At 34.2% G+C, this 27,758-nt stretch overlaps 2 protein-coding genes, 3 long non-coding RNA genes, 1 other non-coding gene and 1 pseudogene across 7 annotated transcripts; 3 read left to right on the plus strand and 4 right to left on the minus strand.

Annotated features, from left to right (window-relative positions):
* Positions 1–1,585: 1,585 nt before the first annotated feature.
* LOC125588480 lies at positions 1,586–3,944 on the minus strand (annotated as a pseudogene).
* Positions 3,945–6,065: 2,121 nt separating this feature from the next.
* Positions 6,066–6,970, minus strand: LOC125588481. Its single transcript, XM_048759847.1, has 2 exons — positions 6,788–6,970; positions 6,066–6,716 (listed from the first exon to the last, which is right to left on the minus strand). Exons 1-2 carry the CDS (start codon positions 6,968–6,970, stop codon positions 6,066–6,068), a joined length of 834 nt encoding a protein of 277 aa, XP_048615804.1.
* A 5,940-nt stretch (positions 6,971–12,910) lies between these two features.
* LOC125589320 lies at positions 12,911–13,017 on the plus strand. Its single transcript, XR_007325508.1, has one exon. It is a non-coding gene; the product is annotated as a small nucleolar RNA R71 (small nucleolar RNA).
* Positions 13,018–15,491: 2,474 nt separating this feature from the next.
* On the plus strand, positions 15,492–19,433 carry LOC125589254. Of its 2 annotated transcripts, XR_007325426.1 has the most exons (4): positions 15,492–16,476; positions 16,546–16,629; positions 16,714–17,096; positions 17,206–19,433. It is a non-coding gene; the product is annotated as an uncharacterized LOC125589254 (long non-coding RNA). The 2 variants fall into 2 exon arrangements; XR_007325425.1 differs by having other exon boundaries at positions 16,714–19,433.
* Positions 19,434–19,672: 239 nt separating this feature from the next.
* Positions 19,673–20,995, minus strand: LOC125589253. The gene is made up of 4 exons (XR_007325424.1): positions 20,744–20,995; positions 20,207–20,482; positions 20,051–20,132; positions 19,673–19,958 (listed from the first exon to the last, which is right to left on the minus strand). It is a non-coding gene; the product is annotated as an uncharacterized LOC125589253 (long non-coding RNA).
* Positions 20,996–23,829: 2,834 nt separating this feature from the next.
* Positions 23,830–24,799, plus strand: LOC125589256. Its single transcript, XR_007325427.1, has 2 exons — positions 23,830–24,476; positions 24,569–24,799. It is a non-coding gene; the product is annotated as an uncharacterized LOC125589256 (long non-coding RNA).
* Positions 24,800–25,032: 233 nt separating this feature from the next.
* Positions 25,033–26,950, minus strand: LOC125589255 (UDP-galactose transporter 1-like). The gene is made up of 5 exons (XM_048761790.1): positions 26,560–26,950; positions 26,235–26,484; positions 25,936–26,143; positions 25,485–25,716; positions 25,033–25,411 (listed from the first exon to the last, which is right to left on the minus strand). The coding sequence occupies exons 1-5, from the start codon at positions 26,653–26,655 to the stop codon at positions 25,187–25,189; spliced, it is 1,011 nt and encodes a 336-aa protein (XP_048617747.1). The 5' UTR covers positions 26,656–26,950; the 3' UTR covers positions 25,033–25,186.
* Positions 26,951–27,758: the final 808 nt, after the last annotated feature.

A 27,758-nucleotide genomic window follows, 5' to 3' on the forward strand; every position in this document is an offset into this window, starting at 1 on the left:
TAATAAACATTTAAAAAATGGAAAAAGTACATTAAGATGTAAACATCTATCTTAAAATGTACATCTATCTTAAAATGGTAGTAAATTATATAAAAATGGAAATACCACATTAAACAAAAAAAATGTATATTTTTACATCAAGAAAGTCCCTATAAAATTCATTATTCCATCAACATCAACCTCACACTTCCAAGGAAAACTTCAAAGCACTCGAGCAAAAAAATGGTTTCACCATCAACTCTTGCCGTCCCAAAAACCTTTAATGACCTTGAATGAGATTTTTTATAACAACGAACTTTTTGTTAGGTAGATTCATTGTTGGAAAATCCGCAACTTCCAAAAGCCAAACTTATTCATGAAAATTGAATTGCTTTTCATAGACTCAAAGGTATTCTTACAAATTTAAATTAATCTAATCCATGACTTTATTGTTAATATTCATACTAACTCTTTCATGATCAAACCATTACATTTAATAACCATTCAAGCGTTTATCCCGAAACACTTCTTTCCTCGCCGAATCAGGTATTGGTTCATGTTGGTTTAGTATTGTTTTTGGTTTATTAACCGGTTTAGGATGGTCCTATTGTAAATATAATTTAAGTTGGTTTAGTATATATTATGCTTAAAATAACTTAAATTAAATAATAGTAATATTATGCTTAAAATATAATTTTAGAGAGTTTTCAAATATAGTTTACAGAACATTATAGGTGATGAATTTAATTTATTAAATTCGTTTCTTACTTCAAACTAAGTTTTTTTAAAAATATACTGAGTTATAAATATCAATGCTGGATTGGTGAGTATAACATGAAGAAAAAATATAAATATTCATTTTCAAGATAAGAAATTCAGCTTTTATTCAGTTACTCAATATATAATATCTTAAATTATTTTTTTAAAAATATACATAATTTATATATAGATAAATCTTCCAAACTTAAACTATTATATTATATATGAATAATGTTTTTAAATAAAAATAATTTCTGATTTAAAAAAAAAATAAAAACAACAAATGGTTATTTTCAAATAATGGATGTAATTTACATTATACTATCATTTAACAAGTATTAGATACGTTTTGATATATCATTATTTTCTATTTCCAGACAAAATAAATTGTTAAACATCAATATCATCTAGGTTAAGTATACTAACAGCAAAAATTCAAACATCACAAAAATATTTACATAACCATTATAATACAATAATTTAATAAAAAAATACAATTCAAAAAAACAATATTCAAAAGAATAGTTATATACTTAATATTTGAAAATCAAAGATATTTTTTCTAAAATTGTACTTACCTGGCCAAAGAGATCAACCATCTTTTTACGGATCGATCGATTGTTGAGCATGTGGTCGATCCGAAAATACTCTGCAGTTTAATTAAATATCTAAAACATTTATTCCAACACTCAACAGATAATTTTGCTAAATATGATAACTAGATAGCCAACAAAATTACAAAAAATATTTAAAAAGTAAAAAATATGTTAATTTAACGTGTTAAAATTTAAAAATAAATTTTAATTATGACATGCATCTTAACATTTATATAAATATATATCATAACCTAAATATAAATAATTTAACAACTTAAATTAGAAAAAATAAAAATCCCGGACGTAGCCCGAGTTAATCCCTAGTTTTATATGTAATAAGGATCATTATATGTTACGGGTGAATGGTGATCATATAGTATTTTTGGATAATAATGTTAGGAGGAATTATATGTTATGGGGGTAATGGTGATCATAAAGTATTCTTCTAATCATTCACGTATTAGCTCGTCCACGAAAACACGTGAATCAGGCTACCACTTTAAGTTATAAATGATCGATCATGATTGATCATTTTACTTTATTTAAATTTATGAAGAATTGGTGCAAACTTTAGGAAACTTTATAATGATAGTGTTATATATCGCGATCGTCTCTGACATCATTATATGATTTCGGTTCAAAGTTGCAACTGACGTATATAATTTTCAAAAAGAAAAAAATGTAACATTTTAAATTATTATTATAAAGAAAAAACTCTGATGGATTGGGAGAAGAATAATAAAGCTTCCACTAACTCGTCCTTAGCGGCCGATTCCTCAGTCCTCTTTGCTTCCTCAATCTTAGTACTAGTGGTCTCGTCACCATGTGAATTTGTTGCTTCTTCTCAATGAAGCTTATAAAGTCTTCCTTTGTCCTGTCTCCTTCGTACTCTACAACGTTTCCACTCGCTGATCTCTAGTAAATGGTCGGGAGGGAAGCCTTTCCCGTCAAAGGGTTCACTTGGGATATCATTTTCCGTTGCGTCCTGTACACCCCACATGCAATCGTGTGGTTAAGACCATTATTTAGTATGATATTATCAAAAAGTGATTTGACATGCAGCAGTGAGCAGCACAAAAAAAAAATAGAGGCTTACTAATTTTGCTATGATCACACTTGGGTCGTTTTGCAACTTTAAAGCCACTTCGTCCAATATCGGGGAAACCTGGCAATGTCCACACGACGGTGCATAGAACTCAATCAAGACTGGTGGATAAATTGATGTCTTTATCAGTTTTTGTTTTGTAAGAAGATCAAAATAAGTATTATTAAAAGTTTTCAAATGTTGCTCACCATTCTTTCCAGACTTATAGACTATATCGTCAAGGCTCTCAGCTACAACAACCTTCACTGGTTTGTTGTTCTCAGCTGGAATAGGCTGAGATTTTTTTATGGGCGGCAACTTTCCCTTCTTGAAGGAAACATGTTCTTTGCTTAGTTTATATTTTATTTTACGTAACTCTTTTACATGATACTTACAAGAATGAAACCCTGAAGTCTTTCATCCATGACTCAATCTGGTCAACCATAACGTTTGCTTTCTAGTAGGGCGAGCAAAATATCCATAAATTTTTTTATTCAATTCGTTATTTGTTTCTATTCAAACCGAAAAATCCAGGTATTCATAACTCTACAGAGCAAAACAAATACTAATATGTAATATTCATATGAAATGAATCAAATAAAAAATATTAATATTTTTAAGAACGAATATTCGATCAGATCCGTTATATGCATATATATACATATATTTAAATATTTTTATATATAACTTATATAAATATTATTTTTTATATAAATTTTAAAATATTTTATTTATTAAATATATTATAGTAGTTATCAGAACTTTTAAAAGTAAATAATTTTTTGTAAAAAATATTATTTATTTTATATTATTTTGGATTTTTTTTATTATTTTATTTGTATGGATCGAATCAGATATCCAGTTAAATCTCTGGATATATGAAACACCAAATATCCAGATGGTGGCTACAGATTGAATCTTATCGGATAATTAATTGTTCAGACGAAACAAATCGGATCACGAACACCTTCAAAAACCTGGATATTCAATTTGTACCAACCCCTACTTTCCAAGTACTTCTTGTTATCCGGAGTCAGGATGATTATGAGGGGAACTTGGGTCTCTCCAAGTCCAAAGTACTGTCAAAGACCGATATACACAAAAGGAAAAACTCTGCTTAGGGATGTGTAAACTCGCAGCAGAGAAAATGATTGGGAGATGCAAAATGAAATAGTAACCTGCAAAGTGTGTTGGCCGCTCTCAGCATCACCAACAAGGAAGAAAAGACCTTGTCCTTTATATGATGTGGCAACTTCACGGTACTTTGCTTTTAGAGATTCAACTCTCTCCGGTGAAGTTAACGAACATCATTACCTAAATTTTCAAAATGTTACAGCCCATCAAAACCAGAAGATCATAGAAGAAACTGTCAAAACAATAAAGAATGATGTTTAAAACTTTTACCGAGTGGCAAGGCTGACAAAGAATTTGTCAGTATATGGGTGGTTGCTTGGATCACTGTCTAAGACGGTGACAAGTAGAATGCTTGATTCTTTGACAAACTTCTCTATATGGTTTATTGCCATAGCGGTTACATTTAAGGGCTAATTGGTGTGTGTAGTAGCCAATTTTTGAGACAAAATTAAGAATATAGCACTTGATTTGACATAATTAGATTCTTTAGCATTTGTTCTATTTTCTTCCGGTTGTATCTTTCATCTATGTAAGTAACCGGTAAGTAAATGATGTTGAGATGTCCGAAGGATGATAATAATTATAAAAGAACGTCGGCTGTGATAAAAAGTAACTAGAATGAAACATCCTAATGGTAATAAACAAAATAGTATAGTATTTGTTCAAATTTTGAAATGTCTATGATTGAAGGAAAATACGTAATGTTTACCTTAACATCAACACAAACCTTTCATAATTAAACCAAAAACACTAGTCACTAAACTCTAAAAGGAAATATACCCTAATCCAAATATCAAAACATGCAAATAGTATATAGTATAAAATATAATTAAAATAGAACAGTAACAAATGAAATAGTATAGTACATATTGTTCTGATTTTGAAACGTTCTTACCCCAACGTCAATCCAAATCTTCCAAAACTAAACCCTAAAAGAAACTATAAACCCTAGTCCAAATATCAAAATATGCACATAGTACATAATAAACAAAATAGTATAGTATTTGTTCAAATTTTGAAATATCTATGATTGCAGTGAAAGAGGTAATGTTTACCCTAACATCAACACAAACCAAAAACACTAGTCACTAAACCCTAAAGGAAAATATATACCCTAACTCAAATATCAAAATATGCAAATAGTATATAATATGAAGTATTATTAAAATAGAATATTAACAAACGAAATAGTATAATACATATTGTTCTGATTTTGAAATTTTTTTACCCAAAGGTCAACCCAAACCTTCCAAAACTAAATTCAAAACACTAATCACTAAACCCTAAAAGAAACTATAAACCTTAATCCAAATATCAAAATATGCAAATAGTATATAATATGAAGTATTATTAAAATAGAATAGTAACAAACGAAATAGTATAGTACATATTGTTCTGATTTTGTAATGTTCTTACCCCAACATCAACCCAAACCTTCCAAAACTAAATTCAAAACACTAATCACTAAACCCTAAAAGAAACTCTAAACCCTGATCCAAATATCAAAATATGCACATAGTACATAATATCAAGTATTATTATAATAGAATAATACATATTATTCAAATTTTGAATAGAATAGTATGATGCATAAGCATCACCACTGTTCATCTTCTTCAAATTTTACTCTCATCTTCACTATTATGTGTTTGAATCATCATATAGTTAATCAATAAGCATATCCACATGATTCATTTCAACATTTACCTCTACCGGTTTGATCACTATCATCTAATTATAAATTTCTGTTGGCAACAAACGATTATACAGATGGTTGGTAAAGAGAGATAGTTAGTGAAGAAGTATGGTTGAAACAGATAAAACGATAGTCGTAATGGAAGAATTAATGATGGTGAGTGGTGATAGAAAAACAATTATGTTTTTGTCAACCGATTAATGAAGGGGTAATATAGTATATATTTTATAAATATTAGAGTTGTGTTTTTTTTTGTTAATTCTTAATTATATGTTATTTTGTAGTTATCTGGCCCAATTTCCCTATATTTAATATAATGCAAAAAAAAAATTTAGTCAAAGAAAAAAAAACTTCTCTAGAGCATCCCCATTGAAATCCTGATTTCATTATTCATAAATTATATTAAACAATCTGTAGCATAACATAGTTACTCGTTGATGTAACGTACAAGACAAGTTACTTTTGCACCTTGGAATCGACTACCCTTCACCAAAAGGCAAGAGTTGACGATAGATCATAAGTAATATTTTTCTTTTCTTTTCATAACTGATTCAATAGTTGACTAATCGATCTTAGTTTATTTCTAGCCAACAATGTTACTTTCTCATAGTTTTTTTTTGGTAAAATGCTAAGCTTACCATTTTCTGAAAAGAGATTACAGTGTTGTTGTTGAACAACTTATTACAAGGAGGAAACAGAAGAAGAAGTGCAGAAAACAAAAAGACAGTACAAGAACTAAGAAACAGAAGACAAAGCAGAACACAAAACAGAGAATCCGAAAGACTCCGAAAGACCGAGAGACCGAGAGACAGGGTGACTAAGGCGGGAACAAGGAGCGAGATGAGAGAAACAGCAGCAAGTAGGAGGCTGATCCCTCACGAGGCGGCGGCAGCGAAAGGAGACAATCCCCCATCAAGCGGCCAACCCTGGAGATGATCGCTGCTTCGGTAGATGATACTTGACGGAAGATGCGATGGTTCCTCTCACACCACAGACAGTAAACAATGACCTGCGCCAAAAGCTTAATAACAGTTGCCGCACCAGGACAAGAGGCAATGTAAGGCCTGTCGATGATGGTGATAACAGAGTCTGGGGAGACCGGCGGAGTGGAAAACATCCATCCAGCAAAATGAGACCAAACTGCTGAGGAAAAAGTACAGTTGAAGAACAGATGAGCATGAGATTCCAGACCCGAGGAGCAGAGGGTACATGCTGCCGGGACCGTCATTCCCCATGAGATTAGCCTGTCCCTAGTAGGCAACCTTGCTAACACTGTCATCCAAGATACAAAAGAGAATCTAGGAACCGCTTCTTTAAACCAAACAAGATTACACCAAGGAACGACAGGAGATCTTTGTCTCAAGAGATTCCACGTTGCTTTAGATGAAAATTTCTTAGAGAAAGACCAATCAGCCCAATCACCATTCCGCCAGAGGAAAACGTCCTTCCCGCGCGAGTCTGACGGAGGCTGCATAGTTGAGAGAACCAGTTGAAGAGTTTCAGCTTCGTGAGATCGAGCTGGAGGAAGAATCCAATCACCATTGGCTGCAGCCGAGGAGACAGTAGAATGTAACGGGATTTGTAAATCCCCGGCCCTCTAGCACCAAAGACAGAGATTAGGAGTCCAAGGTCAGTCCACCAGTCGTACCAGAAGCTGGCTGTCTTGCCATCACCTACGTTACATCTCATTAGATCATTTAGTTTCGGCTTCAGCTGCAGCATCCTGTTTACTGAGGATGAGAGAGTAGATGAAGTCGAAACTGTCCAAATCCTCTGGTCACAGCTGCAGCATCCTGTTTACTTTCTCATAGTTATGTCATGCTTAATCATATTATCTACATTTCTTACCATGACTAACCATATTGTTATATCCTATTTTCTTTTAGAAATCCTCAAAATTCTTGTAAATTTTAAACTTCGACATTCTTGTAATCTAAGCCAGGATGATTATTAATTTTTATATATATTCAGAAAATAGGCACATATAAGTAATTTCAATATCCAAAGCTGTATAATTTCACTTGACCAAGTAACTAACCAACCAATAATAAATGAATACTTACCTATACTGCTTTTTGTTTTAACAGAAACTTACCTACACTGCTATACAACAATATTCTGTATCTAAGCAGAAAGGTCTCAGGTGGAGAGCATTGACATACGGGAGAGTTTTAGTGGTGAAATAAAAATGTTTTTGAGGTTTTTGGTATGGTGTTTTCATAAAAACAATGAATATTTTGTGTGAATATTCATACCCTTTTCTGTGTCACCATGTGTAATAATCATATTATCCAAAAAAAGAAGAAGCAATCTTGAAGTGCAAAATCCATCAGAGCTCCAGCAAAATTAAAATTTAACTTGAAATGTATATGACTACTAAATTTGTAAAATGTAAATAAAATTATGTTTAAAATATCAATAAAATTATAAATTTTAACAAAAGTAATTGATAAAGAAAAATTTTGAATCTAAATTAAGATAATAGCTCCGATTGGCGATGATACATAGTATTAGAGTTGAATTACAAAAAGAATTATAATCTGATGTAATTCGTAGTAAAAATTATGTGCATAGTAAATTTGTTGTGAAAATATCAGTTTTTTTATTCTTAAAATAATTGTCTTGTAACATTTTGATGTATAACTTATAGTATGTATTAAATAAAAAAGAAAATAATAAACGAATCTGATTTAGAGAGAGAGGCTAGAGAGAGGAAATTGATGTTAAGAGTTTTCAAGGCTCGTAAGACAAATGATGTAGTATAAAAGATTGTCGAACCAATTCTAAGAGATTTCAAAGCACCGAGAATGCAAGTACGTACTTAATCTAAGTGCAACCGATAATTTGGATGGTTTTAAACTACTACTAATAATAGAATGCAATAACAGAACAATAAAACAATAAAAGAAGTGATTTTCTTTGGTTATGATAAAAGAAAACTCATTGGGTGATCAAGTTTCGAACTAAGGATGACAAGTGATCAATCAAAATATCAACCTTAACCTTAGACACAATCTTAAACAAACTCTATGTCTAGATGAATGTTCATTTACTAACATATTTCAAACATCAAATGTCTTTGGTTGAATAATATGAAAGCAATCATTACTAACAAGTCTATTGGCTATCTTAACACCTTTAGCAACAAATGTCTTTGGTAAAGTATGTTAAAAGCTTAGGAGAGTTGTCTCAGGCATTTCATCAAACACTTTGTGGGTGGGAAATGCCTAAAGATCAACTTTTGAGAGACCAACTCAGAAGATGTATTATGAATACTCTACTAGCAAGGAATAAGAAGGATCTACACTATAACATCCTAGATCTAGCCTAATCACCCATAATCTCCCTAACCCATGAATTCAAGAGTAGATTACTCACTACTTTGCATGATTCCTCTTAAACCCATATTGGATTTCAGATTCATCATGTAGAGAAATACAGATAATAGATTAGAAATCAACAGGATAACATATGATCAAATGAATCAAAGAGATGAACTTTTCAAGAGGTTTTGGTGGTTTTCTCAAAGATCAAAGAAAAGATGCCTCTGATGGCTTACAAAAGATACTTAAAACATAGGTTTAGAAAGTAAAAACGTGCATAATGAAATGACAAAAAGGCCATTGAGTAAACATGAAGTCGAGCAAACAAAAGGCGCGCAGCAACCTCCAATAGTCGCTCCGAGAGGTCGCTCCAGGCTTCGGGAGCGACCTGGAGGGGTCGCTGCGAGACGTCGCTCTCGTGTCTCCGAGCGATGAAAACGCGAGCGACTTCTCCGCGTCGCTCTGGTAAGGTCACTCTCGTGCCTCCGAGCAATGAAAACGCGAGCGACATCGGGGTGTCGCTCTGGCCAAGTTGCTCTGAAGGGGTGTCACAACGACTTCACGGTGTCGCTCCGGTGAGGTCGCTCCCATGCACTGCTCGTCCAATGATCACCTTTATCACCTCTTTTGAGCTCCAAATGCACCCAAATGTCTCCAAGAACTCCATGTGGTACTCCAATACCTGATAAAGACTCATGTATGCAAATGCAACCTAAACATGGCTAAATCATAGTCTACGTGATCAAAATGCACATGGGTGAATGGATAAAACAATGGAAATATGAAAGATATCAACTCCCCCAAACTTGTTCTTTTACTTGTCCACAAGTGAACTTTCTAGAACTCATAGGGAGAGAGGGTTGAAGGTGGGAGCTCACAGCTAAAAGAAACACAACTAGCACTTAAATCAACATCTAATCCAACATGAGCACACTCTCTTATTACACTCTAGCTTCTCTAGGCCTATCTCGACTCTTTTTGCCCTTACACTCATCATCAAGCATCCACACATTCAAATCAACCAACTCTCACATTCATTAAGCATAAAACATCAGGTGAATTCTTGCAAATGGTCAATTGGTCCAAATCATTTGGTTGGGTAAGGGAAGGCTTTTTATTCAAGTGAGTCAAGAGGTTCAAGATATATGATCTTTAAGGTGGTTTACTCTCGAAACAAGTAGCCTTGACATTGCACATAATATATCTAAGAAAGGGACCAACTTATGCATACAATGCTCAATCTCCATTGTTCTACCCTTTTCCCAAACATACAAGTTACACAATCACTTCCCAATGTCAAACCCAACTCACATCTCTCACCAAAAGAACTCAAGAACACTTTGCACATAAAACTCTTTTTCTTTGAAATCTATAAAGGATTTTCCTCAACTTCAAAACAATCTTAGCTCCTAACAACTTTGCTAGCCCCCTTTTCTTTCTTTTCTTTCTTTTTCTTCTTTTTTCTTTTTTTCTTTTTCGGAGACCAAGACTTTTCATAAACTCGAGCTAGATGTTTATCTACTAATTCCAATAAGATTATCCATTTAAACACGAAGAGTCTATTCTTTTCCTTCGAACTTTTCATGCTTCCAAATCATAATCACAATACTCACCCCCACCTATAGCTAGACAATAGAGTGCCTAATCTAGCAAGAATGAAGATCAAGCATTGTTTTCCCGATACTCTCAACATTATGCACATGTAAGACTTTCCGAAAAAGGTCTCACTCATCAAAAAATGAAAGCTTAAAAGGAGGAAAGGGTTTTGGGAGTGGTGTCCCACTCGAGTTTGTCAAAAAGATTGGCATAAAGGATGTGACAACTCAAGTGTGTATATCCATGACTCAGTACACAAGGGACCATGAGCAAGAAGCATTAAGTTCGTTCAGTTCAAATAAGGTTGTAGTTGGCTTCAAAGATTGAGTTTCAGCAACTAATGAGATTTAGGAAGAGTTTTCAAGGCTCGAAACATACAAGGCTTTTTGAGAGATGCAATAGCTACTCGAGTGTGAGATAGTGTTCTTTACAAGGCATCTTAAATCATTGCTCCCAATGCAAGTGAATGCAACCTATATGCTCTAGACTCTCCTAAAAATGCAAGTGATGCAATCTATATGTTTTTTTATGCAAAAAGGTATGTGTGCAAGACTCAATGCAAATTCATCAAAGCAAACATGATCAAATACTTGGTACCTCCCCCAAACTTAGTTCACACAGTCTCTGTGTTAGTAAGTTGAAAGAGATACCTAAAAGAGATATAAATGCAAAGAAAAACTGGTATATACAATGGAAAGGTGGTGGAGTGGTACCTCAAGTGGAAAGTGGAGAAGGAGGATCCTTCCCACCTTTAAGAGTGATGGTGAGGACCTGAGAGAGAGGCTCTTGAAGCTTGGTTGGATCATCTTGGAGTTGATGAGTCCTTGTGGCCTTCTTGTCATGAGCAGCCTTTGAGACTCGACTCACCTCCTCCTTTTTAGCACTTTTCAAGTGCTCATCACATATCTCTTTAGAGGACTCTCCATCAAAACTTTCTTTCTTACTAACAACCACTACATCCTTGTTCTTCTCAATGGAGGGGTTTCCACAAGTGATGGTTCCACAATACTCAACATCTAGTGGAGACTGAATTGGGTAAGAGACAGCTTTGTTCACATTGAGGAGTGTGACCTTCTTGTTGGCAAAATCGATGCAAGCACCCACAGTAGTAAGGAATGGTGTGCCCAGGATCAATGGAACTCTCTTTTCAGTTGCCATCTTCAAGACAGTGAGATCTATAGGGATGGTGCAAGATCCAATCTTCAAAGGGAAGTCCTTGATGAGACCAATAAGGGTAGTAGAAGAGGAATCCCCAAACGTGAGAGAGGAAGTATCTGGCTCCATGTGTTCAATCTCAAGACTCTTCACCATCTCCATTGAGATCACATTCACAGTGGCACCAGAATCAACAAAAGCATCATCAAAGGTGAGCTTACCAAGGGAGCAAGACAATGTGAACTTCCCTTGGGATTCTAGTTTAGGGAAAGACTTTGGTGTGACTGGTGGATCAAGTTTCAAAGTTGAGATGTTGAGAAGCTCTGCTACTTCTGCTTGGTGGTATACAATGTCCTTGATGAGCATCATTTGGACATGAGCCTCACGCATACCTGAAATCGCTGGAAGCTTAAGTCCAATATCACTTAGGTCTTTTCTGAACTTGGAAATCACCTTCTTCTGAGCTTTGGTGAGGACCCTTTATGGAAATGGGAGCTTGTCATAGGGTGACTGCTCAACCTCAGTGGTGTCCTCCAGCTTGACCTCTTTCAGCTTCTGGTCAGCTCTCTTCGCAACTGGTTTCTCAGCCCTGGGTTCATCTCCCTTCAAAATCTTTGCTTCAACCATTTTGTCAGCTTCCTCCACAATCTTTGCCTCAGCTGTTGCTACAATCAGATGGTCAACCTGTTCAATCTCAATTCCAAACACCAAGCTTTCAATTTCATCTACCTCCTTCTTGTGGTTACTCAATTCAGTCCCTGAAGAAATAGTAGAGAGGACAACATTGCAATACTCCTTGGGATTTTGCTCAGATTTTCCAGGTAGAGACCCTTGCTGGCGATTCTGGTGAGTGGTCATGGAAGCAAACTGGTTTTCCAAAGCCATGAACTTGTTGTTGAGCTCATTGTAACTTCCATCAATATTGAAGTGAAGGTTCTTCAACTCATATCCAACCTGCTTCTCACTTCTAGTCTGAGACTCCAAGATCTGTTTCAGTAGAACATCAGTGCTGCTTTCCTGAGGAGTAGAGGTAGAAGGATTAGCTTGTTGTTGAGAAGACTGGTTCCCTTTGTTGGAGAAACCAGGAGGAGGGTTTTGCTGAGGCTGATAGTTGCCTTGCTGGTTGTTCCTAGGCTGATAACCACTTTGTTGGTTGTTAGGATAGGATTTCTGTTGGTAGTTGTTGTACTGAAAGTTGGGCTCTTTCTTGTACCAACTGCTATTGTTGTTGATGAAACACAGCTCTTCTTGACCTTCCAAACCCTCAACCTCATTGACAACAGGTGGTGTCTCTTGGTTTGGGTTACCAACAAAGTTCAGTTGCTCTTGGGTGGATTTATCAGCAATGAGTATGTCTATCTTATCCTGTAGAGCCTTTAACTCCTTCCTCGTTTGCTTGTCATCTGTTCTACTGCCTCTGTCGTGGTCTCCACTGTAGACTGCGTCACTCTTTACCATGTTGTCAACCAGCTCCTCTGCATCTTCCTCAGTTCTTCCCAAGAAGAACCCATTGCTAGATGTATCTAATCTGGCTCTGTACTTAGGAAGAGTACCTCTGTAGAATGTGCTCAGCAAGTTTTCCTTAGAGAAACCATGGTGTGGGCATTGAGCTTGGTAGCCCTTGAATCTCTCCCAGGCTTCACTGAATCCTTCCAAGTTCTTCTGTTGAAAGCTGGAAATCTCATTTCTCAGCTTAGCAGTTCTTGAAGTAGAGAAGAACTTCTCCAAAAATGCTTTCTTGCAGTCATCCCAGGTGGTGATAGAGTCGCTGGGTAGAGACTTCTCCCACTGACGTGCCTTATCCCCCAAAGAGAAAGGGAATAACTTGAGCTTTAAGGCGTCCTCTGACACACCATTGGTTTTTGACAACCCACAGTAGCTGTCGAACCTGTCCAAGTGATCAAATGGGTCCTTTAAAGCCAAGCCATGATACTTGTTGTTCTCGATCACGTTGAGGAGTCCTGATTTGATCTCAAAGTTGTTAGCTGCCACAGCCGGTGCTCGGATTCCCAGTCTATGACCATGAATGTTGGGGCGTTCATAAGTGCCAATGGGTCGAGATGCTCGATGTGGGTGTTATGGCCCTTGCGGTTGATCTGCCATATCAATATCCAATCTCTGCAAGTGAGCCTGTTGCTCTTCTTCTCTTCTCGCTCTAGCACACTCTCTCTCTAAAGCTCTGATGTCCGCAACTCTTGGAACTAGGTTTGATGGACCCCTGCTCCTCAAGTTCATACACCTGAAAGTTAAAGGGAGGTGAAGAAGGAGAATCAATAACAAAAGAAAATAAAAATGAGTTAGTCTCAAGCAAGTGACTAAATCTCAATGTTGAAATCTACTCAGAATTTGGCAACGGCGCCAATTTGATGTTAAGAGTTTTCAAGGCTCGTAAGACAAATGATGTAGTATAAAAGATTGTCGAACCAATTCTAAGGGATTTCAAAGCATCGAGAATGCAAGTACGTACTTAATCTAAGTGAAACCGATAATTTGGATGGTTTTAAACTACTACTAATAATATAATGCAATAACATAACAATAAAACAATAAAAGAAGTGACTTTCTTTGGTTATGATAAAAGAGAACTCATGGGTATAGGAATTAGACCTTGGGTGATCAAGTTTCGAACTAAGGATGACAAATGATCAATCAAAATATCAACCTTAAGCTTAGACACAATCTTAAACAAACTCTATGTTTAGATGAATGTTCATTTACTAACATATTTCAAACATCAAATGTCTTTGGTTGAATAATATGAAAGCAATCATTACTAACAAGTCTATTGGCTATCTTAACACCTTTAACAACAAATGTCTTTGGTAAAGTATGTTAAAAGCTTAGGAGAGTTGTCCCAGACATTTCATCAAACACCTTGTGGGTGGAAAATGCCTAAAGATCAACTTTTGAGAGGTTAATTCAAAAGATGCATTATGAATACTCTACTAGCAAGGAATAAGAAGGATATACACTATAACATCCTAGATCTAGCTTAATCACTCTTAATCTCCCTAACCCATGAATTCAAGAGTGGATTAATCACTACTCTTCATGATTCCTCTTAAACCCATATTGGATTTCAGATTCATCATGTAGAGAAATACAGATAATAGATTAGAAATCAACAGGATAACATATGATCAAATGAATCAAAGAGATGAACATTTTCAAGAGGTTTTTGGTGGATTTCTCAAAGATCAAAGATAAGATGCCCCTGATGGCTTACAAAAGATACTTAAAACATAGGTTTATAAAGTAAAAACGTGCATAATAAAATAACCAAAAGACCCTTGAGTAAACATGAAGTCGAGCAAACAAAAGATGCGCAGCGACCTCCAGTAGTCGCTCCGAGAGGTCGCTCCAGGCTTCGGGAGCGACCTGGAGGGGTCGCTGCGAGACGTCGCTCTCGTGTCTCCGAGCGATGAAAACGCGAGCGACTTCTCCGCGTCGCTCTGGTAAGGTCGCTCTCGTGCCTCCGAGCAATGAAAACGCGAGCGACATCGGGGTGTCGCTCTGGCCAAGTCGCTCTGGAGGGGTGTCACAGCGACTTCACGGTGTCGCTCCGGTGAGGTCGCTCTCATGCACTGCTCGTCCAATGATCACCTTTATCACCTCTTTTGAGCTCCAAATGCACTCAAATGTCTCCAAGAACTCCATGTGGTATTCCAATACCTAATAAAGATTCATGTATGCAAAATGCAACCTAAACATGGCTAAATTCTAATCTATGTGATCAAAATACACATGGGTGAATGGATAAAACAATGGAAATATGCAAGATATCAAAAATTCTTCTACGAACAAAGTGCCCTAGATATATTAAGCTCTCACATATATAAACCATTTTATGTATATAAAATTGTTGAATCACCAAACATAATTTGAAATAATAATTAAAAAATTAATAATTAAAAGGAAACTAAGAAATTTTGTAAAAATATTCGAATAATAAGTAAATAGTTATATCAAATTATTAATGATATTTCACTAATTAATAAAAGTGAACGTACATAATTACAAAATATTTGTAGAAAACAAAAAAAAGATACTAACTCAAACATTAACACATGGTACTTTTGTTAACGTTGAGTTAACACGTTAGTTATCAATTTTACTAAGGGGAAATTTTACTTTTACACTTTATTGGATACCACTTTTCAACTATACCACAACTAAAGGGACTTTTTCATAAATGCCTTATTCATTAATGGGTAAATGACCTAAGTACCCCCTAACTAAATCAGAGAAAGGGAAAGAGATAAGGTTTTGGTTCCCCCCCGACGAATCTCCACGACGGACGGCGATACTCACGGCGGACGACGATAGTCACGACGGCGAAACTCACGACGAAGAAGAGAAAAGGTATTCTCCTTCACGAGTCACAACATCTCTCTGGAAAAAGCAACTGGTGACGACGAATCGCGACAATAACAATCCCGATTCAAAAATCTCATCTCAAAAATGTCGTCTTCTCTTCACGATTCTCCTCTTAGCGATTCTCTTATTCACGAATCTCCTCTTCATGATTCTCTACAAGTAATTTCCTAAATTTGTGTATCTTTTTGTTTGTTTCAAGTCATTTGTTGAATTTTTTATTTCTGTTATAAGAAAATAGAATAAGATTGGCTGAGGATTATGTCCCTAGTTAGATCTAAGAGAAAGAGTATCGATAGTGAACATTGAGTTTTGTTTTGAAACATTATAAGCCCTTATAAATTTGGGTTTCAAGTAATTATAAGATGTGTGAACTCAAGAAGTGTTGTCTTGTATTGCAGTTGGATAGAAACGAGTTTTGCACAACATTGAGATTGCCTATGAGGGTTTATGAAGCTGGAGAACCACCAGATAATTCCAAAGCGATAATCCATCACTCAAAGATTGATTATGTCGAGAAGGTAGCAGAAATATTAGGAAAAAAAAGAGTTCTCTTTTGTAGGTTACGTCGTCTACTCCAACATTCAATACTCCAAACTTTGATACAAGGGTACAAAATTAGTATAGTTTTATAAGGCCTTGTAAAGTTTAATGTATATATCATAAACATCTAATTTTCAAATATTTTGTTTGCAGGTTACATCGCCTACTCCAACATTTACGTCGCCTAAGTTTGATCTCCTTTCCCAAGAAAGTCGTAGTGGAAAGGGTACATATGAGGTATTTTATAAAGCTTTATAAAATATTTCATGATCGATAAAGGCCTCTTAAACAATTTGCATGAATCAGGTTCTTATGAGAGATGTTTGTGAGATTTCTGATTTTCAACCTCTAATGAAAATTAAAAAGAGATTGGTACAACAAGACAGCCAGGTTTGTTTTCCAAACTTTATGAATATTGATTTATTTTATAGACATAATAACCATTTGCAAAAACTAATTTTTTTTTGTCTGTAGGTAAACGAAGATATTGAGCCTCCACTTCAAAAGAAGATTAAAACTGATACAGATAATGTTCCACTAAGAAGAAGTGAAAGAGGTCAAATACCATCCATTCATACACAGCCACCGTTTGCAGGAGCAAGGAAGAAACATCCGATTCTCCATCCTTTTGAGCCAGTTGATAAAACAAGAAAAGAAAAGATGAGAGAATGGAAAATGTCAAACAAAAAAAGTAAGTTTTTATTTTATAAAAAACTATATATTTCATGAGGTGAAACTGGATACCTACATAATAAGTATGAGTGTACAATGTAGGAAACTGAGAATCAATCAAGAGATAGTAACCGCAAAGTAGTTCTCAGATATTGAAACACCGGGAAAAAAAGCTTTCAAAAACGGTTAGGCTATATTTGAACAAAAATTCTTTATAATCCCTTATAAATTTATATTAATCTTCTTTATAAAACTATATGATCGCTTTTCTGAATATTTGTTATTTTGTCCCAGCATATTGAAGCAGGTTTGGAGTTGCTGAAACTGAAACAGATAAACAATCCAGATTTGTTTCTGAACAAAACTGCCTTCGTTGTTGGAGTGAAGTTTCTTGAAGAAATAGATGAGCTTTATGATGAGTTTTTAGATGACAAGAAAAGTTTCCAATTTGGAACAGGTTTTGACAAGTACAACATAGAGAAAAATATCAATTTTCTCTATTCGGCTATTGCAGTAGAAGAAAAGTATTGGCTTGGAGTTGTAGTCAACTTGGAGAAGAGAAGTACCACATCATTCAATTGTGCAGCATTGAAGTTCAAAGATGCGAGTTTGGTACCTTATGTAAATGCATATGCGATGGCTCTACCATTCATGATTCGCAATTTCTTCAAAGATGTCAGCATGGATACAAGCAAGTTCTCAATAAAAATTGTATCTGAAGGTTTTCCACAGGTAACATCTTTATAACTGCTTATAAATGTTCATGTTAGATTTGTATCATAGATCAAATAACTTATATTATAATTTATCGGCTATGTTCTTAAGACTAATATATTACTGACAAATTTTTGTTTCAGGTTCTTAAAATAGAAGACAGTGGAGTTTATGCATTGAAGTTGATAGAGTGCCATGCAATGCGTATAGGGGATTTGACAAAGCTGAGTGAAGAAAAAATTGCAATCATCCGAGAAAAGTTGGCGGTTGATATCTTCTCGGAATTGCAATGAGTACTAATGTGGGAATCAACAAAAACTTTATCACTTTCTTATATTTATGTTTGAACAACTATCTGAGTATGTTTTATGCGTGTTTGGTAAACTTTGTGTTGTAGAATTCTGAGTATTCTGAATATTATGAGTTGGATTTATGGTTTTGCTTTAATTTAGAAAGTTTATAAGCTCTTATAAAATCAAAGCAAAATGGTTTATTTCAAAATTTATATCTTAGTAGCTTTATAACACCTTATTAAAACTGGTTTTTGTTACCTCTTGTAAAATCAATTGAGTTTAGGATATATAAATGCGTATTTAAAATTTATAAAGATTTATAAATCTATAAAAATGAATTTATAAAGGTCTATAACTAATATAGAAAGGCTTTTAAATCGGTTTAAACTATTAATAACTATTTTCAAGAGCTCATCAGTTCATAAACAAAAAAATATTAAGGTTTATAAAGTCTTATAAAATTTATAAGGTTTATAGGTTTAATAATCAATTAGAAAGTCTCTTAAATCATTTATAAGAGTCTATAATAATTTATAAAGACTTATAAAAACAATTTATAAGAGTTTGTAAAATAATTTATAAGGGTTTTATAAGGTTTATAAAACTATTTAAAAGGGTTTATAAAACTATTTATAAGCTATTTATAAGAGTTAATACATTTATTTATAAGTGTTTATAATTAATTTACAAGGTTTATAAATCTATTTATAAGAGTTATTCAAAAGATTATAAGAATTTAATAATCTTCATAACCCAATTTATAAGAGTTTAGAAATCAATTTAGAAGTGATTATAAATCAGTTAGAAGAGTTTGTTTATAGATCATTTATAAATTCTTATAAAATTTATAAGTAAATCTTTATAAATTATATATAAATCCTTATAAATAATTTATAAACCATTATAAATAATATGTATACATTTTATAGATGATATATAAACCATTATAAATAATTTATAACTCTTACAAATGATTTATAAACAACTTTGAAACAACTTCAACTATATGCTTGCCTTTGTTCAACATCACACAACTCACCCTGCAAAAATATTCAAACTCCATAGTTAGACAAAGAAATGTTTAGCAGGATCATGTTACTTTCAGTGAAATTTTTTTGACCTTCTGCCATTTGCAGCATATGTGATCTCAGCTCGAGCCGGAAGACCATTGACAAGCAATTCAAATAACCTTAGTCGCCAAAATCACGTACACTAGTAACTTTGCAAACAGCTATAATCTCTTCTTGTATATTAGCTAATTTCCTCCATCCACATTCTACTTCAAGATCACCTCTAACTATCATAACTCCTAAAAGGATTTAAACACTTCATCTCCAAAGAAGAGGTTCGGGTACAAATCTAACCTCTGATCTCACAGTAAGAACATATTGAAACTGCTTTGTAGCTCCCATAAGTTAGTCATCACAAAATGTTTAAAATGTTTATAATGGTTTATAAATATTTATAAAGGTTTTACAAAATCACTTACATGTGTTTATAAAGATTTTATATAGAATTTATAAGGGTTTATAAAGTTTATAAAGGGTTTCAATAAGTTTATAAAAGCTTATATAAGATTTGTAAGGGGTTATAAAAGGTTTTAATGGGTTTTGAAGAGTTTATAAAGGGTTTATAAAAAAAATGTAAAGGTTTATAAAAAAAAATATAAATATTTATATAACTATTTATAAAGGTTTATAAAACCATTTATGAACCATTTATAAATTTTATAAGAGCACACTGTGATAACTTCATGACACGTATAAAAGAATATAAGTACTGGAGTATATTACAAATTGTACGCATTTGTAGACAAAAAACTGGGGGACAAACCATCTCTTATATGATGAATTTTCCAATTGAACAGAACGTGGTCAAGACTTGGATCTTTACTTTATTCTATGTTCCTTTCTTATAACGCAAACAAGAGTTTTAGCCCTTCAAGCAACGACACAACATCCATTACATTGGTTGCTTCCCCTCAACAGGCTCTGTAATAGAACCTTTTACCGTCTGCGCTTGCCTATTTTGTCCTCCTCCCTGCGAATCAAAGTTACACAACTTATCTCTAAGAAAATCTTGAACTTTCTCCAACATAAGAACAAATCATTCTTTGTTTGCAATTAACTCACAGCTCCTTTTTGTGCAATCAATCTCCTGCTTGAAGGAGCTCGAGCTATTGATGAGGCAGCTGCTGCTGCTGCTACTCGAATCCTGCAAATACTAGGGAGACTTTTTTTTGTCAGTCAGCTGAAACATCTTTACATAAATGTATTAAAGAGGATAACCTTTTATGAACGTCAACATATTCATCAGTTTCATCCACAATCTCTTCCTGCAAAAGCTCTTCAAACACATCTTCCAAAGTGATGATACCGATAACTTCACCATCCTCGATATCCTCTGAAGTATGTGTGAATCCGTGTGGTACAGTCTCGTTGTTTTGATAGAACGACTGCCTATTAGCCTTGTCGATTTGGACAATGACATTGTCGTGGAGCAACTCCCAAGTTCACCGGTGATTTCATTTGGAGCAACTCCCAATTTTATCGCAGGACAAAGATCTAGAGAAGAAAGAAATATAAGTTAGTAGGAGTAAAAATATATTCAGCACAAAATTACTTAAAGTTTGAAGAATCAACAAGATATATCAAAAAACGATAAAACATAACACTATGTTCCTCATCGATAAATATTTATAAGGTTTTATAAATTTGAAATTTTTAAAACCTCATGAGAAAAGCTTCGTCTTCTTTCCCAGAAACTGATCGATTATGAGAAAAATTACAGAAAGTGACGAAAATCACCATATATTATCCTCTCACCTTTGTTACGTGTTAGTGGTAAGAAGTCGTTTTGTTCTGTTCGTTTGAGGTTGAAGTCTTCGTCAAATCTCACCGAACGTCAGCGTCATCAAATCTCGTCGGAGAATTCGTCGGCGTCTTCAAATCTCGCCGGAGAACTCGCCGGTGTCGTCAAATCTCGCCGGAAAACTCCTCAGAATCATCGAATCTCGCCGGATTTGATCACCGAAGAGAATTTGATAGATTGTTATTAGTGGATCTGAGATTGAAGAAATCGTGGAAGAAAGACACTAGGTTTATGTTTGATTAAATAAGGGTATAATGGTACTTTACCCATTAAAATTTTAAAGGTAAATTTGAAAAGTGTAAAGTTGAAAAGTGGTATTAGGAAAGTGGTATTAGTGGCAATTCCCCTACTATATATTTTATTATGTATTTACCTTGCAGTTCTTAATTAATGATTAAATAAAAACAGAAAATAACATAAGAAATGTTTTAAACAAACTTAATATAATAATAATAATAAAAGATTAGTTATATAATAGACATATTCATCATATCATATTATTATATTATGTCGGACATGTAAAATTATTAATACATACATTTATATCATATTAACTTACGTCTTCTGATTCATCGTAATCCTAAAAAACAAGTGTTCTGCCTTAACATGGCTGCCTTTTTTTATTTTTTTACTTCTACGGTGTTCTTGTAATGGGCCCCGCCTAAGCTTTATTTCGATTTCAACCTCTTCAAAATTCCGCCAGTATGTTCAAATCTTGTAAACTCTCCAATGCACTTCTTGGCTGATTACATAGATTATAAATTAAAGATCAATCAAACATGTGCTCTTCTAGTCCTATCAAACCGTAAAATTATATTGTGTTTGATTCGTAACCGGAAATAGATATACATCAATCACCTTTTCAGTTAAGACTAAGATGGCCTCATATGATTAGTACAATAGAGTAAAATAACTCCAATGAAGAAGACACACCGGTGGAGACGCAATGACTTCACCTGCACATGTATTTAACTCTTATTCTATTGTTCTTAGCCAGTAATTCCAACAAGTATCTGTAAATTCTCACTGCATTATGTTATGCTGTGCAAACTAGTGTCCTGGAGCTTGTATTTGTAACACCAGCTTTGTTGCTTCCTTCCAGCAATAGACTACGTCCATTACCATTAGTATCTAGAAAAATGTCTGCGTCTCTGTATTTTCTTGCTATTTTGTATGTTCCTTGGTAGCTCAAAACTGCACACAAATGTCCCCTCCAATGCAGCCAAAGATCTTACTACAGTGTTATGCACCTGAAGCTGTGCATGATACTCAACTGAATATGTCAAAAAAAACCACAGCCACTTCACAACAGATGAGAAACACAAAAGCCAATCTGAAACAAAATGTGGTTGCTTGCTTATATCTCCATTTATGCTTCACGGTGAACCTGTCATCACCACAAAGGAGCTGTTGCAGGTCCCATGAATAACATGACTTGCTTTGACAATTCTCATGCTTTTTAACACTGTACAGAACCACAAGACTCTCCTTTTTCAGAAGCACAATGACATAACATGTTCATTCACTGATAAAAAAAAAAAAAAAAAAAAAAAAAAAACTCAGCTGAAGAATGCTTCAGTGACAGTGAGACCATTGGAATCTGAGAGATCAAAGAGACAAATCAAACACTAAAACAGAACCATCCTGTTCCATCTGCAATCACAAAAAAAAATGCAGTTTCTGGTTGTGCACTAATTGAAGGGTCTGAAATCAAATGACATGTCCACGATATAATAGAGTCACCACTCTATGTTGATGAACATAAACCACACAACAAAAAAAATCCAGATTGTGATTGCAAACGATCCTCTGATTCATTTTTCTGCATCAGTTCTGTCTCTATTCTTACATAATAGTTCTGCTTGAATTTTGTCACTCCTGTTGATCCTGCTCTTCATCTTGGTTCATAATGTGATAGACTTGCTGAACCAATTCTGCCTCATGAAAACAGATCATTCTCTTCAGCTAAGAGGAGTTTTTTTTTTTAATTTCTTGGCTCAACTCTGTTTTCGAGCTTTGTATCTCCAATATTTTTGACCATTACATCATACAGTTCCTATGAAAAAATTTTCCTTCTGAATTCACTACTAAGTCATCCTACTTTTCCATATGTACTCTTGTCACAATGTATTTGGCTAAATAGATTCCGTTGGCAAGCAATAAGCCCTAGCCGCCTACCAGATTCTGCACCTTTGATGGTATCGTCTTATTACTGCCAATGCAATAAGGAACAGTGAGATCAGTGCCGGTCCGGACTAATATGGCGCTTAAAGACATCAAATAAACGATGCCCCTAACTAAATTTTTTTTACTCTAAATTTTTTTTTACTCTAAATCATTTTAAAATTATTTATAAACATTCTAATTTTTTTATCATAAGACACAAAACATTAACAATCCTACAATAAAAGAATAAAATATATGATGTCAAAAAAAAGAATAAAATATATATATATATATAAATATATTATGGAAAATAAAAATACAACATATATGAGATATAACGACATCAATTTTAGTTTGTAATTTTTTTTTAAATAGTTTTTATCACCATAAGCTAGTTTCATATTTTTGAGTTTTTTTAAGTTAGAAACTTGTAGAAGATAGAGAAGAATGAAAAACGAAGATTTAGTTGTTGTTTACTTTTGTAAATTTATAATTTTATATCATGCATTTTAATACATATATAAAAGGAACGTAAATTTGTTAGAAAATATATTCAAAATATTTATGATCCAATCTTTTAGTTATTATTATTAGCAAAAAGGAAATAAAATTAATAGTTTGTCTTTTGTTTAATTTGTAAGTTAATATCATTTACTATATTCCGTAGATAAAGGAAACAAAAGTTTTTAGGAAGGATAACCAAAATCTGTAATGATCAAATCTTTTCATTATTACCATTATTATCACCAAAAAAAAACGATTATAAGAAGGGCTTCAAACACAACACCTACATGTGAAGGAAGACTACGCACAAGCCACTACACTAAAAGGGATGTAGCGAGATTTGGTGCCCCTATAAAATATATAATTTGGTGCCTAAAGCCCTGGCTTTATGAGTTTTAGTTCAGGGCCGGGCCTGAGTGAGGTTCATGTTTACCCTTCAGATGTACAAGTTTGGTTGGTGCAACAGATTAATTTGGACAAGGATCATGAATTGACCAAAACTTGTAATTAATGTTATGCTTGTTTAGTAAGTAATGAATAGAATGGTTTAATTTTGGTATTATATCCCACAAAATCATATCCTACCGATTTTTAATTTGACCAGAACTCTAAGTTTGCAATTTGTTTTTGCTGAGAATATTATTAATGCAAGATTTACACACATTATTGCAATTAGATTCTGAAGATATATGTAAATATATTATTTCTTTGTTAATAAATTATGTTAGGAATGGATGTTCACTTCTTCTCTCCAGAGAATATTATATAATTAATGCAAGATTTACACAATTATTGTATCTGTATTCTGAAACAATATATCTTTGTTAACAAACTAATTAATAAGTAACGTATATACAAATTTAAGCAAGTATTTAAAGGGAGATGGTCATTTGATCTTAAACCCAAAAAAAACATCTTCACAAAAGAAAAGTGATACAAAGAAAGCAATGTCAGCACAGAAGATTCAACTTGCTTCTTTGATCCTAGCTTTTGTTCTTCTATTTGCTCAATCAACTGGTAATATATACTGTCTTACTCTAGTTCTGTATAACTGAATGATAGAATAAAATGAGCTGATTCAGATTATTTATTTTATATAAACTTTTCAGCTAAATGTCACTATAGATTCCCACCCTCTGGCCCTTGTAAGAAAATGGACGACTGCAAGAACGCGTGCACAATGCGTGACGAAGATCCAACTTTTCTATTGTGCCTTGTGAATGCCCCAATGTTTGGCAGATGCTGTTGTTTAGTAAAACAAAAATAGTCTTGTTCTACATCGATACATCGATATCTTTGTCATAAGATTTAAAATCAATAAAAAATAGTGTTTGCCTCTTCTTAAAAATTTTCCTCTAGAAAGTCAAATACTAACTGGTTCTCACCATAGTTTCTGAGTATGATTGCTTTCTCTCCATTTCTCCTTGAGTTCAGGTCAAGGGAAAGGTTACACACTTCAAGGAGAGATTAAAACACGTTTGCTCAGAAATAAATTAGCAGAAATTAAAGATCAATCTCTCTAATCTTAGTGCATGATTTCTTCATTCATCAAAGTGTTTTTGTACTTTTCTCCTTAGAGGTTTAATGAAAATTGTATTAGATAAACTATAGATTCTACATATCATAGAGATATAAAAAATAAGAAGAACCATTATCTCTTTCTACCATCCCAAAATAAGACAAGACAAAATGTTATTTCTCTATTAAAGTTCTATCTCGGGCAGAGATCAGACTTTGCCTTCGAGTTTATCGTTATTAACAAGAGGAAGCAACTCCATCTTGTTTCTTGGTGTGCGAGGAGTCCTCGGAGTTCCAGGCGTTTGCTGTGAAAGCATATGCCTCACGTATCCATAGAATGTGCATCCCACAAGCGTGATCCCACATCCAACAGCATTCATATACGATATCGGGTTACGGAATATCAACCAAGACACCAATACAGCCACCGCAACCTGCCAAAAGTACCATGAACCATGCATTCATATACGATAGTGGGTTATGGAGTTAAAGATTTGTTTTGGTCACCTTAAGGTTTCCAGCTACATTGAATGTGACTGCAGTCGTGGAGTGAATGACATAGAAGATGGAGAAGTTGAGACAAAAGGCTAGCACACCAGAACTGAAGATAATGATGAGTGCTGACCAGGGAGACGGGTGTGATTCAAACCAACTCATAATCCCGTTGCCTTCCAGTAGTAGTGCAGGTATCCCGAGGATCATGGTGGCCAAAGGCGCCATGTAGTATACTGTGTTTATGCTAACATTAAAAGAAAGAAGAGAGAACAATCAATTCATTGGTTAACTTCTCAAAAAGCTCATCTGATTGACTCTTTAACCGGAAAGAGAGATACATCAATCACATTTTCAATTATGACTAAGACTAAGATGGCATCTCATCAAATGAAGACACAACTAGAGACAGTCATTGATCATAGAAAGAAACACATGAGGAGACACACCAAAAAAGAGCACTAACCTGTCAAATTTGTAACCATGAAGAAGAGACTCAGCAAGAATGGTCTTAGTGGAAGTAGCTAAACACCCAAACAGAGCAGCACAGAACCCAAACATGTTAAAGCTAAGCTCTGTAACCGAAGTAAGAAGAATCCCTCCAACAACGGGGACAAGAGACGCCCAAATACGCCACTCAAAGTACTTTCTCCACACCAGCCACTGTAACACAACTGCTCCAACACATATAAAAAAACAATCAGAGACTCTCTTGAGATCCAAGAACATAAGACAAAGAGAAAGATCACATCTGAAACCCCTAACCTGTAGTAGCTGGAGTGAAGGACTTAATAGTCTGCATGAAAGAAACAGGAATGTATCTAAGGCTGACATTCCCCAGCACTATGTTGATACAGAACACGAAAGACATAGGGAAGATCCTCCTCCATCGATCCTCCGGCTCAACCACGATCAAAGGTTTAAGCTTCAAGACTTTGATCACAATGTACGCTCCAATCGATGAGCATATGAAGTGAACACACGAAACCGATAGTGGGAACTTAAAATCCAGTTTCTGCATAAATTTCCAAAAAAGTTGTAAACTTTACATTCACAAGACAGAGAGATCGGATCAATAAAGTGATGACACCTGGAAGATCCATTTGTTCGTGATGATGACGGTAACGTTGAAGCCCCACCACTGAAGAATCGCTAGTACCGATCTGAACACGCTTCCCTCCTCCATCTGATCTCTTTCTCCCGAAAGTGAAAGACTTTCGGAATCAGATCGCGGAAAGACGAAAACCCACCGAAAGCTTTAAGAGTTTTAGGAGTTGGAGCCGTGACAAAGAGAGAGAGAGAGAGAGAGAGAGAGAGGAAACACTAATGAAAATGAAGGCTGGAGAAGGTAACGGTAGCAGAGAGGAGAGGAGGGAGCTCTGGTCTGGTTCCGTGTGATTTGTTTCGAACTTTCTTCTTCCTCTTCTCTCTCTTACGCCATGAAAATAATGGTTTTTGCTCTTCCGTATGTTTCCATTTTTTTATTTTTTAGTATAAGAAATACTTTTTATAATTAAATTATTTTATTTTATTCATCCGAAAATACAATTCAAAATAAGAAAATAGAGTAAAATTATCACGAAACTGTCTTTCATTTGTAACGTTTTTGGTGTTACATTGAAACGTTATCTTTGTTTTATAGTCACAGTCGAAAAGTAATTGTGTTGTTTCAGCAATTTTATAGATTGTAGTATTTGTTTTGTGGTATTTTGTCACATTGTACTTCCGAGGGTATGGGGAGGAGATCACTGCCGTCCGATGAATATACTTGTAACATGACGTTGACTTCCCACTGCTACTTCTATTTTTTTGTTTATATTAATTGGGTATGGAATATCTATTTTATTGATTTTATATGTTACAAATTCTAGATGCATTTTTGTTTCTAATAACGTTTTCTGTCAGCAAAGCTGTACGTTATGTGTATGCTCTACCTTTACTTTACTGTTTATTTTTTTGTAATTTATCAAAATATAAACAAGAAACTTATTTTTTGGAACTAAATGCAAAACTACCAAATGATATAATATACTTGTACCATTTTTTAAATTCAATTTTTTTAAATTATAAATAGAATGCAGAAGATTCAGGAAAACTACGAGATAGCCTTTTAAACCTAATAGAGTCTTAAGTTTTCTTAATATAATAGGCAGCCGAATTGTAAAAGAAAACGGCGATGACATTCATTCATGAATGGAAGATCACCGGTCGTTATAAATTAGAGAAAGTATATATATATATATATATATATTTGAATCTCTAAACAGATTTCATATGTACAGTATCAAA

This window comes from Brassica napus, chromosome C6, assembly GCF_020379485.1.
Source record: "Brassica napus cultivar Da-Ae chromosome C6, Da-Ae, whole genome shotgun sequence".
Lineage (NCBI taxonomy): Eukaryota > Viridiplantae > Streptophyta > Magnoliopsida > Brassicales > Brassicaceae > Brassica > Brassica napus.